Source organism: Fusarium flagelliforme (assembly GCF_020744385.1).
Source record: "Fusarium flagelliforme strain FIESC 12 MPI-CAGE-AA-0113 chromosome Unknown B0J16scaffold_4, whole genome shotgun sequence".
Classification (NCBI taxonomy): Eukaryota; Fungi; Ascomycota; class Sordariomycetes; order Hypocreales; family Nectriaceae; genus Fusarium; species Fusarium flagelliforme.
This window is the reverse complement of record NW_025763506.1, coordinates 3,568,903-3,583,193: the sequence shown is the minus strand read 5'-3', so window position 1 is coordinate 3,583,193 and position 14,291 is coordinate 3,568,903. Positions and strand designations below refer to the sequence as shown.

The 14,291-nt window shown below is 50.2% G+C and overlaps 3 protein-coding genes across 3 annotated transcripts; all 3 read left to right on the top strand.

The window, feature by feature from the left end:
- Positions 1 to 88: 88 nt before the first annotated feature.
- B0J16DRAFT_342520 (uncharacterized protein) lies at positions 89 to 5,601 on the top strand. The gene is made up of 2 exons (XM_046127911.1): positions 89 to 1,231; positions 1,280 to 5,601. The coding sequence occupies exons 1-2, from the start codon at positions 570 to 572 to the stop codon at positions 5,385 to 5,387; spliced, it is 4,770 nt and encodes a 1,589-aa protein (XP_045983380.1). The 5' UTR covers positions 89 to 569; the 3' UTR covers positions 5,388 to 5,601.
- A 1,673-nt stretch (positions 5,602 to 7,274) lies between these two features.
- B0J16DRAFT_140282 (autophagy-related protein 13-domain-containing protein) lies at positions 7,275 to 10,547 on the top strand. Its single transcript, XM_046121886.1, has 3 exons — positions 7,275 to 7,726; positions 7,790 to 7,885; positions 7,938 to 10,547. The coding sequence occupies exons 1-3, from the start codon at positions 7,499 to 7,501 to the stop codon at positions 10,398 to 10,400; spliced, it is 2,787 nt and encodes a 928-aa protein (XP_045983379.1). The 5' UTR covers positions 7,275 to 7,498; the 3' UTR covers positions 10,401 to 10,547.
- A 723-nt stretch (positions 10,548 to 11,270) lies between these two features.
- On the top strand, positions 11,271 to 14,216 carry B0J16DRAFT_342516 (uncharacterized protein). The gene is made up of 6 exons (XM_046127910.1): positions 11,271 to 11,717; positions 11,830 to 11,990; positions 12,046 to 12,795; positions 12,850 to 12,922; positions 12,973 to 13,185; positions 13,240 to 14,216. Exons 1-6 carry the CDS (start codon positions 11,675 to 11,677, stop codon positions 13,881 to 13,883), a joined length of 1,884 nt encoding a protein of 627 aa, XP_045983378.1. The 5' UTR covers positions 11,271 to 11,674; the 3' UTR covers positions 13,884 to 14,216.
- Positions 14,217 to 14,291: the final 75 nt, after the last annotated feature.

Genomic DNA, 14,291 nt, shown 5'->3' with positions numbered 1-14,291 from the left:
TAGGTAGCAGCTACTATTAATGATTGCATGCAGTTGCATGGCGGGGTAGGTCCTACCTGTTTTGGGCCACCGCACGTTTTTTGGGGCACGCACCCGACGTTCATGGAAGATTCTAAGGCGGGCACTTGCTGACGCGCACAATTGGCCCCTCGCTAACCCGTACCTCGAATCGAATCTATCTCCAAGTCATTAACGATATCGCCTCTTCAACCTTTGAACCCGACAAACTCGGCCATTTTTGTCATTTCGACTCAAATATCATCGTTACACAACATCCAAAGACGTTTAATCGACGACCCATTATCTCGAACGAAGCCTAGAACCGATCAGTGCCCCTTTCTGCCCTGTCTATCCCTCGCCGATCAAATCTACCTTCGGTGGCAACTTATACCGATTTCAATTGTCGCAATTTGACTTGCGCCAACAGCATCAATCTTCGCGCCATCTGGAGCTTGAATCTATCTCAAGCTCTCCTGCGCTTCAAATCGCACCTTTAAATAAGCCGTGACCCATCGAGAGTCACAGCGAGGTGCCTTTCGCGCCCGGGAGAGTCTTCTTTTCCCCTGCCCATGAGTCACCTACTGTGGAAATATTACTGGGAAAACGATGTCGACCGGTTTCGGCGTCTGCTGGCCCCAACCAGCTACAATGCTCAGTCGGTATCAAAGAGTCCTGCGGTAGGAGGGTCAGGTAACTTTTTTGGAGGAAGCCCTGGTATTCCTGGGACTTCTCCAAGGCCAGCAGTAAAGCAGCGACGTACATCCGGTCATCCGCAGACGCCAGGCAAATCAAAGGACAGCAATACACATTTAGGACGGAATGAAGTCAACAGTCGCGACCATGCTGGACTTACTATCCTACTCCGTGCCGCCTCGTCCACCGACCCGAATGCCCATGAATTCGTCCGGGCCCTTGTCGAACACCCTGCAATCGATCTCTATGCGCAGGATCCTGAGAGTGGCTGGAATGCCCTCCACCGGTCTCTATATGCTGGAAACGTTTCGATTGCGCGATTGTTACTGGAACAGGAACGAGTGGACTTGACCAGTCACAATTTGAATGCCGTCAACAAAGTAGGTCTTTTAATCAAGACTAAGGACCATGAGGGCAACAGTCCTTTCGATGTTTACAACTCGACCATTGCCGCAAGGTCTTTGAAGAGCATGGAAGATGGCAACAGCTCAGATAGCGACGCCGAAAGCGTTGACAGCGGAGGTGATGGCATGCATCAGTGAGTCTATAGAACTAGTGATACCGACATAACTGATCATTATTGCAGCATGGTTAAAACTTCGCATGGCTTAAAAAGTTCGATTGGCGGCGATGAGCTTTTTGTTTTTGGCAGCAACAAGAATGTTTCTCTTGGGGTTGGAGATGAAGATGACCGCCAGTATCCTGACCGGATCCATCTACCTAGGCCCGACCTTCTCGTGCACCGTCTATATCATTCGCATCTGGAAGAGCAAGATGTGGAGGCACCATCTTCACTCAAGATTGATGACATTCCTACACTGGTCAGAAACCAACCAATCGTCATTCAAGACGTGTGTATGTCCAAATTCCACAGCGCCATTTTGACCACCGATCCAGTCTCAAATCTATACATATGCGGCGTTGGCCGTGGAGGACGGCTTGGATTAGGAGACGAGAACACACAGTTCAAGTTCGTTCCTGTTCAGGGCCCGTTTTTGGACAAGAAAGTTCATCAAGTGGCCCTGGGGCAGAACCATACAATGGCCGTGGTTGATAACGGAGAACTTTGGACATGGGGCCTCAATTCCGCCTCGCAACTTGGGTACACTCTACCAGCGCCATTGAAGGCAGACGAAGAGCCTATGAGCCTTACCCCACGTCAGGTCTTTGGATCCCTCAAGAAAGAGATTGTTTTGGGGGTCGCTGCGTCTGCAAATCATTCAGTAGCGCACACGGGATCCTCACTATTTACCTGGGGTCGGAACGTAGGGCAGCTCGCTCTGATGGACGCCGATTCAAGATCCCTTGATATCCAGCATACCCCTCGAAAAGTCGCTGCTTCACTTCTGGCTGCCCCAATTGAGATGGTATCGGCTATCGACAAGGCTACGATTTGTCTCCTGTCTAACCATACCGTCTGGGTCTTTAGCCACTATGGTTACAATCTAGTCAAGTTTCCATTCCCAGACGTCTTTTCGAACAATATCACCATGACACGCTACGAATCCGGAGGCCGAAGAGAGATAGATTTTATCACCGCAGGTGGTGAAACAATAGCGGCAGTTACTGCTCGCGGAGACCTTTTTACACTGCATCTCAACGACAAGGGAGACTCGAGCCAATCTGTGGCTTCTACCACCAACCCTGTCAAGATTAAGAATGCTCTAACACAGCCACAATGTATCTGGGACTCTCGCAAGGACGGCGTTACCTCTGTTGGAGTCGGTGAACATGGCTCAGTCATCATTTGTACAGAGTCGGGGGCTGTATGGAACCGAGTCAAACGCACCAAAGGTAAAATGACTGGATTTGCCGGATCGAACGGCGCAAAACGCAAAGACGTCAAGTTCCAACGAGTGCCGTACATCAGCAACTGTGTGGCTGTTCGCAGTTCCATTTTTGGCGCTTTCGCAGCTATTAGACAGGACAGCAAGGTCATGGCGCAGGAGATTGTGATTGGCGACAAATCACTTCGTGACGACATCGGTTCCTTGTTGTGTATCAACGACTTCGAAGCCTCACAATATCAGAACGAAACCAAAAACGCTCGGAAAGTATGGGAAGCAGCCATAGTCAGAGAACGACGTGACCCTGTTGCCTACGAAATTCTCCGGTCAGGCGACATTGAGTCAGACCTGCGGCGCTGGCTAGACATGAATCTGTTCCAGTACGACGACCTGAATATGGCAATCTGTTCCTCATCTCTGCCCGATATCAAGATCCCGGTTCATAGCTGGGTGCTTGCTGGAAGGAGCCCGGTTCTACGGCGTGGGCTGTCGGATCTGCGCAATCAAGGATCAACGTTCAGTACAGACTCTTTCAGCATTGAGCTCGTTGGGGATAAGCCTTTGTTGACACTCTTCGAGGTTGACATTTACACTGTTCTTAATGTCGTAGTTCATACATATCAGGACACCTTTGTACCTGTATGGAAGTACACGCGCGAGGCTCCTCTACTTGCACCCCGTTTCCGACATGTTCGGACAGAGTTGATGAAAGTCGCAACTCATCTCGGTCTACCAACACTAGAAACGGCAGTTCGCTTACAAAGAGGTGTTGAAGAATCACTTCATAGTGACTTTAAACTGGCAATTGCCGATCCCTCGTTCTTTGATGATGGCGATATCATTATCGAGCTTGATGGAGAGGACGTCATGGCTCATAGTCAGTTGCTGTGTCAGCGGTGCCCCTTCTTTGAGGGCATGTTCAATGGCCGATCTCAAGGCCAGTGGCTTGCCGGACGCCGTGATGGCATGGATGCTACGGAGAGAATTAAAGTCGACCTCAACCACGTCGATCCCGAAACATTTCACTATGTCCTGTCCTTCATATATGCCGATGTTGGCCCAGAGCTCTTCGACAATGTCACGGTGTCTAACTTGGATGAGCTATCAGAGCTCGTGCTTGACGTAATGAGCGTTGCAAACGAGTTGATGCTTGACAGATTATCACAAGTCTGCCAAGCTCTGATAGGCAAGTTTGTGACGACAAGAAATATTGCGAACTTGCTTAATGAGATCAGTCCATGTTCAATCACAGAGTTCAAGGATACCGGGCTTGAATATATTTGCCTCCAGCTGGAGTCAATGCTTGAAAACCATCTTCTTGATGACTTGGACGAGGATCTACTGCTTGAGCTCGACGATGTAGTTCGAGATAATCAACTTGCACGATTTCCTTTTGTACGAAGTGGGAGAGCAGAACTCCTGCTACATGAAGGCAATCCTGAGTTAGCTGCTGATATTGACGAGGAGCGCCAGATCAGAGTAAAGGAGATGGCTTACAGAACAACCCAGAGGGATGAGGAGAAGAAGTTGGCATCCTCGTTTAAGACGCGAATTGGCAGCATGGATGAAGGTAGCCCCTTACAGACCCCAGATACAATTCGGCGGAAGTCTAGAGGTGGCCGCAATGAGCCTTTTAGTCCTACTTTACGACCGAAACAATCACAGGCAGACATGATCTTTGACATGGAAGATGAGTATGGATCTCTGTCTGCCAAGCCACAGTCACCTTCGAATGAAGTTGCAAATCTTCGTTCACCTCCTGACACAGACGACATGCCCCGGCTTCCTAGAGCATGGCGGGAGTCGAAGGGCAAGGAGATTGCAAGCTCTGCACACAGTCCAGCTCCGTTGGCATTCTCTTTATCTCCAGAATCTCAGCCATCTAACCTGGGTAGCTTGAAGACGCCAAGAGGCACTTCTTCAATATCTGGGGTTCCTTGGCCATCTTCCAAGTTAGCAACTTCCAAACTGGACTTGAAAGATATCATGTCCGAAGCGTCTTCCACATCCGCTTTAACAGCAGGACTACATGCTCAAAGGACTCAAGATGCAGCCGCAAACAAACCGCAGACCAGAATTTCTCAAAAGGAACGAAAGAGGCAGCTTCAAGCATTGGCGGCAGCAGAAGCCGCAGCCAAGGACGAGTCGGCAAACCATGTGCCCTGGGAAACAAACCCAGAAGAGGGGAGACCAGCTCCTTGGAAATCAGCAAGCCCCGGGCCCAAGACATCTCTCAAGGAGGCTATGTCTGCTGAATCAAATATGCCTAAAGGGGTATCTGCCAACGCAAAACCTCTTGTCGCTTCAGAAACGAAACCTAAATCGGCAACACGACGCACTGCGTCGCCCGACACAAGGTTTCCGGGTCAAGGTCGAACCAACAGCTCCCCCGCAGTTGTTGCAGGCCCGTCAACAGAGCAGCCCAGAAAGCCCTTGGTACCACACTCAAAGTCGTACATTACACCGGCACCCAAGGCGGAGCCATCGCTCGGGTTCAGTATGGCTGATATCATTGGTCAGCAGAAGCGCGAGCAAGAGGCCGTCAAGGAAGCCGTTGCGAAGCGGTCACTGCAAGAGATCCAGCAAGAGCAAGCGTTCCAAGAATGGTGGGACCAAGAGAGTCGCAGGACGCAAGAAGAAGAGGCTCGACGGAAGCAGAAAGATGGTCGAGAAAAGGACAGCAAGGGGTCGAAGAAGAGTCGACGAGGACGTGGTGGCAAGGTTAAGAGCACCGGTGAAGCGGTTGCAAACACCGAACAGAGCAGTGCTGGCGGAGCTAGAGGCGGCGGTGCTGCAGGCCCAGGCACTAGCAACCGGGGATCTGGAGCTGGAGGAGGACGAGGTGGAGTCGGAGGCAGTCGAGGCAGGGGAGGGAAGGGACGTGGTAACAAGTCCCAGGCAACATGACATGGCAATAGCGGTGTTGACCTTGAGGAGCATAGGACTCAAAGAGACATGGTATAGGATTGGAACACCAAGTGGTGCCTAGTCGGCGGGTCTGCTTCAGTGTATTTATTGACCTGGCCTTGGTTAGTACGTTAACAAGGCAAACGTATATATGACAATCTCCGGATGCAATAGAAGAATAGTTGAAAGCAGTTTCGAGCTGTCTAATAGACCAATTTTCTGCAACGTACAGATCTTTTTGCGATTGTTTACAAGTCACTATTCCAGTAGGTATGCAGGTATGTTAGTTCTTGTACCATCATGCAATCCCAGTCAGTCCCACCATGTATTCATGGCTTGGAATATGCCACTATGCCCCCATCAAGGTGACATATATCTAATTGGCCATCCGTGGCTCTCAAGGTTACTGAATGCGTACACAGAAGCTATGGCATGTAACTCCTATCCTTGTACAATACGCGATGCATCTGTGGGGATCAAGGACGCAAAACGTTCCGGATCTACAAGGCTAGACTCAATAAAGGAGGCTAAAGAGAACGCGTATCGGAGACAGAGTACTGTAGATAGAGATTGTACGATAAGAGTGAGTTGCATTGTGGGCGTGGCCAGGCAGACAGTCAAGTGAAGTGAAGTGAAGTGAGCGCAGCTTATCTCAACCAGTCGGCTTATCTTTTCCTCTATTTGGGTTGTCCGTGGTGAATGTAAATGCTCTAAAATGGAAGAGGGGAAAATAGAGAGGGATGGATGTCATGAGTCAACACCTGTCGATGACTGGCATTGAGATGTGATAGCCATCACGAACCAACCAGAAGTGAAGTTGCCTAAATGTATCGTTAGAGGTGCAGTTTCTATTGCACATATTCTTTCCATTGGATTGCGTGATAATACAAAGTCCCAGATGAGAAAGAGAACCTTTGTGGGGACCAATAGACCCTGAAAGATCCAGCCGAAGAAAGAGCCAGCATGGAGATTTGAGGCGCTTACTCGTACCGCTGTTACAGCACTGGAGCTGCCCCAGAGAGATTCAAAGTAAACCCCTGTTTGGGTGGTGATCCGAGCTTGAGCCCCCCTCCAAAACGCTGTTTGAGGTCCATGGAGGTGCATTGATATGAATCGTTATCTTTTGGTTGCGATACGTATCCGTACTGTACTGAGTTCATTGATTTATGGTCACAAGACATGGCTACAATCAAGCGATGAAAGTTGTCCATCTTGGACATCGACAAGTTGCGGTAAATCTTGAATCTTTCAAAGATTACCTTGGCTTTATTTGGTCTCTGACTCGACTCAGGCGCATACATAAGGTACCATACCTATGAGCCCTGTGACGTGAGGCTCTAGCCGATGACGACAGCCCCAGTCGCTCATCACGAGGTCCTGAGTGGTGACCTTCTAGCCCAGCTCGGGCAGGCTGTCTCTGTGCTGTAGGTAGTAGTAGTCTAAGGTTGTATTCTATTATCTCGGTTCAAACGAAACAATCATACTTTATCCTCCCCATTCGTAATTTCTGCAACGGCCCATGCTGCAGTAACCCGTTGTTTATTTAGTATTTGTTGCTGGGCACAAATAAATCGACAAATACGATACACAGACAGCCGCGGCACTCTACTGGTAGTTGCTCTTGTTAGTGCTACGTACCTACGGGGACCAGTACAGTGTTAGATCCCCTTCTCTCACACCTCACTTCGCCCATTATCCATACATCTATCGACAACGACCCTGGAAGCTGCCTGTCCAGTCCTACCCTGCCTGGCTTTTGCTTTTGTTTGTGCTTTCTTCTGCATTGCATTTGCATCCAATCTCACCGACGGCGACCATATCCAACGGCCCAAGCTTCCTTCGGTCCCTCTGTCTCTTTTTACACTTCACACTTGCATCTACATACGACCTTCCTCCGCCTCTTCTCCCGATTCCGTTCCTAATTCCAATCCCGGAGGACAAGACCGCCGAATACCAAGCCGAGTCTCCCTTCTCTCGATCGATCTATCTGCAGCGATATGAACCATGGATGAGCAGGTCTCCTGGCCGATCAAGATTCCCATACGTTCGTGATCAATCCGATAGCAGACAACCATTACCTCCTTCCTTTGCGTACACGAACACGATATACTATGCATCAGCAACCCCGTGGCCCAGCCCGGGTGTCATCCCCAGGCGCAACGCCCCAGCCGAACTTGCCGTCTCGATCTAATAGCACCCGGGAGGCTGTCCTGGGCTCTCGCCCTCGCGCCGGCTCCAACATCGCCGGTAGAGATGTCCCGAATTCACCTTATCTCGAGAGTCCGCCGACACCGGCACCTCCTGCTGACTCTGTGAGGAAGCTTGATCAAATAATACAGGTAGGGATAGGATGACATCCTGTACTGAGTTAGCCACCTGATGCTGATACCATCTCCGCATAGAACTTTTACGCAAAGGCAGCTGTGCTTGTTCTCGACTCACGTATCAAATCCAGACCTGCGCGCGGTGCTAATGGCGCAAGGAAGCCAAATAAATGGGTAGGTTTACTACCTATCTGTATAGATCCTCCACCAGCTAATTCGCGAATAGTTCCAAATAGAGACCGATGAGATTGACGACTTTAGAGATGAACTAAAGATCTGGAAGAATTGCGGTAGCCTTGATAACCACCCTCCTCCAATGGTTATAGAGGTCTATCTGGACGCTTCTCGATTGAAGGATAGTCAAAGCCTTGTCATTGTTGATGAGAATGGCAAGAGATGGGATGTAATGGAGCAGTTGAACTCGTCCGGATCTTCTACCGACAGCTCATCTGGCGCATCACGAAGAAACAACGAAGTCGTCATCGAGCGGTGGCAAGTTGAGTTGAAGCACTCAGGCATGACGTCCACCGACTTTGGCCCGATTTTACCGACTGTCTATAAGAAGGCTATTGTTTTCTTCCGATCGCTATTCATCACCACCCGATTGCTTCCAGCATGGAAGTTTGCCAGCCAGGGAGCTGCGAAAAACTCACATCAAGCTCTGGTTCCCCGTTGTCGGATACGTCTGTCTCATCCGGAACGCTCCCGTTATGATCAGCTGCGTCTTCCTATTGACGGCAGGCCAGATCCGGTGACAGAGTATGTGTTTGGCGATCTGGAGGTGCCCGTTGGACGATTGAGTACAGTTGTCACGTATCGCAATGATTGCAACTTTCGTGTAGATGATTCTGAGGCTCTGCTGAGCTCTCGGTTCATGGGTGTGGACGAGAACTTCTTCAGGCCCTCTCTTCCTCAGCAGCATGATGCATCAAGAGCACCTGCGGCTGAGATAGGCTCGTTACGCGATCATCGCTCCCGGCCAAACCTCAGCGATGTTCAACAAGCTTATGGGAGCCTATCAACGTTTCACGGAAATGTCCCCGTGGGGACCAGCCCGATCTCGGCTTTGCGATCAGTGCGACCACCAGGCTCTGACACAAGCTCACCCCCAGGATCTGTCCCAGCACAACACGATGTAGATGGCCCGAGCTCCCTACCAGTCCGCCAAAGTACAACACGACCACCTTTGCCAACCTTTGAAGGCTCAGGTAGAAGGCCCTCGGTATCTTTTCAGCCTTTTAAGGCGGGGTCCCTTTCGGGGTCGCCTGTCCCTAGACAACTCGACGCTGAACCAGCCTCCCCTCAATCGTTGACACGGTCAGGCATCCCTTCACTCAGGCAGCCAGGTAACCGTACATCACTCACTGCTGGCATGCCAGCTTCCTTGCGAGGTGGCCCACCTGCAACGTCGGGAGATACTGCAGTTGCAGGCTCTCCACGGCCCGCGTCGACTAGTCGATATAGCAGCAGTTTCACCCACCGCCGCGGTCGCCTCTCATTTGGAGGCGCTAGCAGAGCTGGAGACGATGAGCAGAGCAGTAGCGGAAGGCAGAGTCTGGCTTCATCAGTGGCTCAGCCAGGATCAGGTTTACTTGCTGAGGTTGCGGGTACTAGCTCAGATTCTCTCCGTGACGACAATGAACAACTCGAGGACTTTATTAAAGCTCTGGACAGCAAGAAGACCTTGCAGAGTTTTAAGCCGTCAAAAAAGGGTGAATCGGCGACGAACAAGACGGTGGCGCAACTCTCTCGCTTCCACATGATGAAGGATTCAAACAACGCACTTACTGAGTCGATGACATCGTCCGTGCAGATGCAGAGATCATCGAGCTCATCCAGTAGGCAACTGACAAGCGTACCTGGAATGACTGCTCCAGCATCTGTGTCCGCTTCATCATCGCCTGGAAAGCCGCTTTCACCACACACACCTCATACGCCAGCTATCCCATCCAGATTGAGCGAAAACTCAATTATCGATTATACTGGCCAAGGACGGATTACTTCACGTCAAGGACGAACCTCTGACAGTACTCAGCCGGGAACTATTAGAGAAAACACAATTACGCAGGACGGAACAACAGCCATTGACATTCCTCTTTCGCCCCGGCTTGCGACTTACCAACGACGAGCGAGCTCGGTTGCACTTCAAAACCGTTCAATGGTTGATGACGATGAAACAGATTCGGCTTTTGCACACCGAAGTATCAGCCTGGGTGCTGACGATAGAGAGCCGCCTACGTTGAGCATTCTACTGGGGAGACAAATGCAACTTGAAGAGGAATCTACACAAAGAGAATCGGACGGACTTCAACCAGCTGCCAACACTGGGAGTGCTGAGACACCAGACATTTTGCAGCAAGGGCTTTCGGAAGAGAACCCACCTGAAGGTCTGATTCCAGCAGCGACTTCTAGCTCACCATTCGGCCGACGCCGATATATGGGCATGGCTTCACATAGACAAACCCCACCACAGTCATCTCGTGGTAGCTTTACTGGATCTCTCAACAGACAGGTTCGCGGTGATGATGATTCGGTTAACGAGGAGCCCTTGGTTTTCGATCTTTCAGAAATGGATCCACAAGGCCGACGAAGCATCGAAGAGGCGCGCAGTGGCGCATCTGGAGGGCCAAATATTGGGCCAGATAGGGGAGGATATGAAAGCCGCAGCGCTTCAAGACGGGGTTGGTAAGAACGACATACCATCTATGCATATATTTTGGATACGCTACATATACAGTGTTGTTTAACGACGGACGATGGACATGAATCCATAACTTGGTTAGAATTCTGCGTTTCGTTTTCAAAGACGATGGAGTTGCCGGCAGGATGGCGCATTGGTTGCCTAATGGATACAGTAGATTGCTAGGTATGGAAGGAATGGCGTACATGGACTTGTATAAATTAGTATGGGTCGAGGCAAAGTAGCTAGTAGGAGGCATCTCTCTCTTTGAGAAGGGCCAAAGTCATTTATGCTGTTGAATATTACTCATATCTTAAACCAGAGACCCTTGCAATGCCCACTTGATATGAAGTGCTTAGGTTTTGTACGATGATGCCCAATCGTAGCGCCACGCCACGCAAGGACGTCACCAAACATAGCCAGGACGCGCAACTGACCACGACAATTGTAGGCAGAGTGTTGAAGGTTGTAATGAGGGCTATTTTACGGTGATGGCTGACTACCTAGACTACCTATATTATGGACTAACGGATGCATATTGTAAGTCCGAGGCTCATCACACTTGTACGGATCTTCAATAAACCCAAGCTAAATGTTAGGAAAGAACTAACGATGGAATCAATCTTGATGCAGTCAGTCATGTTGATCGTTTGATTACAGTACTCTCGGAAAGAAGTTGGCTGTGCACATTAGACTCCAAGGTGTAGTGTAGTGTAAAGTGTGGCGCACGCGTGGCCTCTAGCCACATGAACATGAACATTGACAGGGGAGCTTGACAAGGTACCTAGCTCAGCCCCACTGCTTCCTTCGCCGCTCGTTCGTCATCAGTGGTAAAGAAGCTGGGTGGAAGCCTGTTTAAACACTCGCTACCTTACCTTACTATCACCTACAACTCTACAGGACAACCTTAGTTTTTAGTCGAGTTGTTCACCAGTCGCTATACCTTTGAAGTGATCAAGCCAACTACAAAGGCACCTAAGAACGACATACAGTACCTAACTGCCCACTACCTCAATATCAAGTGACGTGCGTGTGGAGTGCAAGGGCCAACGTAACCAGGGTCTTGGTACCGTACATCTCCATCTCGCATCGCTATCACCAACCCAATCCTGCCTTTACCTACCTGGAACTTCGTCACTTTGGTTGGTTTTCCTCTTCACGCCATACGATCGATATCCGACAAGATACCCAAGGCTTCTAGCCAACGAATTCCCCACGCGCCTTTACCGCGTTGACATACTTTCCCCGCCGCCCGTCGATAACTGATACCCAACTCAACCATCATGTTCCGAGCCTCAGCAGCAGGCCCTTACGATGATGTCGTCAGTATGTTATGCGCCTCTCATTATTATTATCCCCAAAACATACAAAGCGGGCCTTTTGTAGCAGGCGCTCGCTCCCATCCGTCTATTCGTGCGTGCGACTAACTCCAGCATAGTCAAGGCTACAGACGAGAACCTCACATCCGAGGATTGGGGCGCCATTATCGAGGTCTGCGACAAAGTAAGCAACGATCCAAATGGCCCTAAGGAGGCTGTTCAGAGCATCATCAGGCGTCTTGCGCACCGCAACGCCAATGTCCAACTCTACACCCTCGAGGTATGCTGAAGTCCTACTTTCCACCGTCGCCAGTCACTTGCTAACCCCAAATTAGCTTGCGCATGCGCTTGCTCAAAACTGCGGAAAGAACATGCATCGCGAACTCTCCAGTCGAGCCTTTACAGACGCCCTTCTCCGCCTCACCAACGACCGTAATACCCATACACAAGTCAAGTCAAAGATCATTGAGCACATGAAGAGCTGGTCCGATATGTTTAGTAACGATCCTGAGCTGGGTATTATGAGCGACTCATACAACCGCGCTACACGAAGCAACCCGAACCTTCAGCCCCCAAGTGCCCCTCAAAAACAGGGCCTCACCGACGTCGATCGCCAGAAAGAGGAGGAAGAATTGCAAATGGCACTCACACTTAGTCTTCAAGAGGAGGAACGCAAGAAGGCTGCTGCCAGTAGCCCAGGAGCTCAAGCTGGCCCCAGTGACCAGACAGAAAGTCCTGCTCCTGCAGCTCAAGCCGGTACTACAGCCGCTACAGTGAGCCGAGTGCGCGCTCTCTTCGACTTTGCGCCTTCTGAGCCTGGCGAGCTTGAATTCAAGAAGGGCGATGTAATTGCTGTTCTTGAGAGTGTCTACAAGGATTGGTGGCGAGGATCTCTCAGAGGCAAGACTGGTATCTTTCCACTCAACTATGTCGAGAAGCTCGCCGACCCCACGGCGGATGAGTTGCAGCGTGAAGCTCAGATGGAGGCCGAGGTGTTTGCCGAGATCAAGAATGTTGAGAAGCTTCTTACATTGCTCAGCACTTCCAACACAGCACCCCGAGAGGAGGATAACGAGGAGATTTCTGTATGTTCTGGCTATCAAGCATGGCGAGTTGATCCGTGCTAACATGATTTGCAGAAGCTATACCACCAGACGCTCGCTATTCGGCCGAAGCTGATTAAGTTAATTGAGAAGTACTCTCAGAAGAAGGGTTAGCAAAGAGCATTGTTTTCCATCGGGGATATGACTAACAAATACTAGACGACTTCACACAGTTGAACGAAAAGTTCATCAAGGCCCGAAGGGATTATGAGGCCTTGTTGGAGTCTTCCATGGCCCATCCTCCCCAGCATAACTATCAGCAGTATGCTATGCGACCGGCTCCTGGTCAGGGTTATCCTCAAGCTGGCGGATACCCCCCTCAAGGAGGACCCCCTCAGGATCCATCACGGTATTACACACCTGGACCCGGAGGTAAGTAGCTTTTCTAAACAATGGCCTGCATAGCTCGTCCTAACTCTCGCTTAGAACAACCTCCGTACCAAGCCTCTTCCCCTCCTCCTAACTTCCAGAACCAAGCCCCGGGCCAGGCGGCTCCTTTTTATGTAGCAGGAACTGAGGTGCCCGCTGGCTCGCAACCATACCCTCCTAGGAATGAGTCTCCTTCCAATGGCAAACAGCCAGCCCCTATCAACACCTCGACACCCGGTCCGAACTTCAATCCTTACAATCAATCTCAGAGCAACAATCCTTATGCGCAAGGACCTATGGGAGGCCGACCAGGAAGCACATACGGAGCCCAAGAGTTGGCCACTTCTGTTTACGATTCACCTATTGCGACCAACAACCCACAACCGCTTAATTCATCTGCTACGTTTTCCAGTTCAGTCTATTCTCCAGAGGACGAGAATGCAAGTGCACCGCCTGCTGGTCCCTACGGTGGCCATCAACAACCTCAGCAATATCAGAGCTACAATCCTTCCCAAGTGCCTCCTATGCCAACAGGCTCGGCTCCTCCTCCTCCTCAAAGCGTCATGACCCCTCCGCCTCTGCAACCCGGCAATGCTGCCGGATATAGTGGACAGAGCCAGTATAAGCCATATGTCCCGCCCGGCGATGGCCCCTCTGCTCCAGCACCAGACAGTTACTATCAAAATGGTGGGGCTTATTAGAGACCTGGACGCCCGTGATTGATGGTCGACCTTTACTACAGGGTTCAATAACAAGCATTGCATTCCTCTATTTATGAGGTTTCTGGTTATCGAATTCCGTGTCCTAGTTATTCTGTTCACCCATACGATGGTTGCTTTTATGTCAGTCTACTGGGTATGGTAAACTTTGCTACATTTTTGAAATACCAGGTTGCTATTCAATGTTGAAGAGAGGCTTCTAGGTAGTTTGTAGGAAGGGGGAAAATACCAATGCACACTTGCAGAATTTATTTCAGCGGATGTTAATGTTGATAGTTTGTGAATGTTAACATATTATATTATACTGACTCGGATTATATATCCCTATTGGTTCATTAATAGTGTGTCCCTTGTATCAACCAGTTAAGCAGTGGTTTCGTTTCATAACCT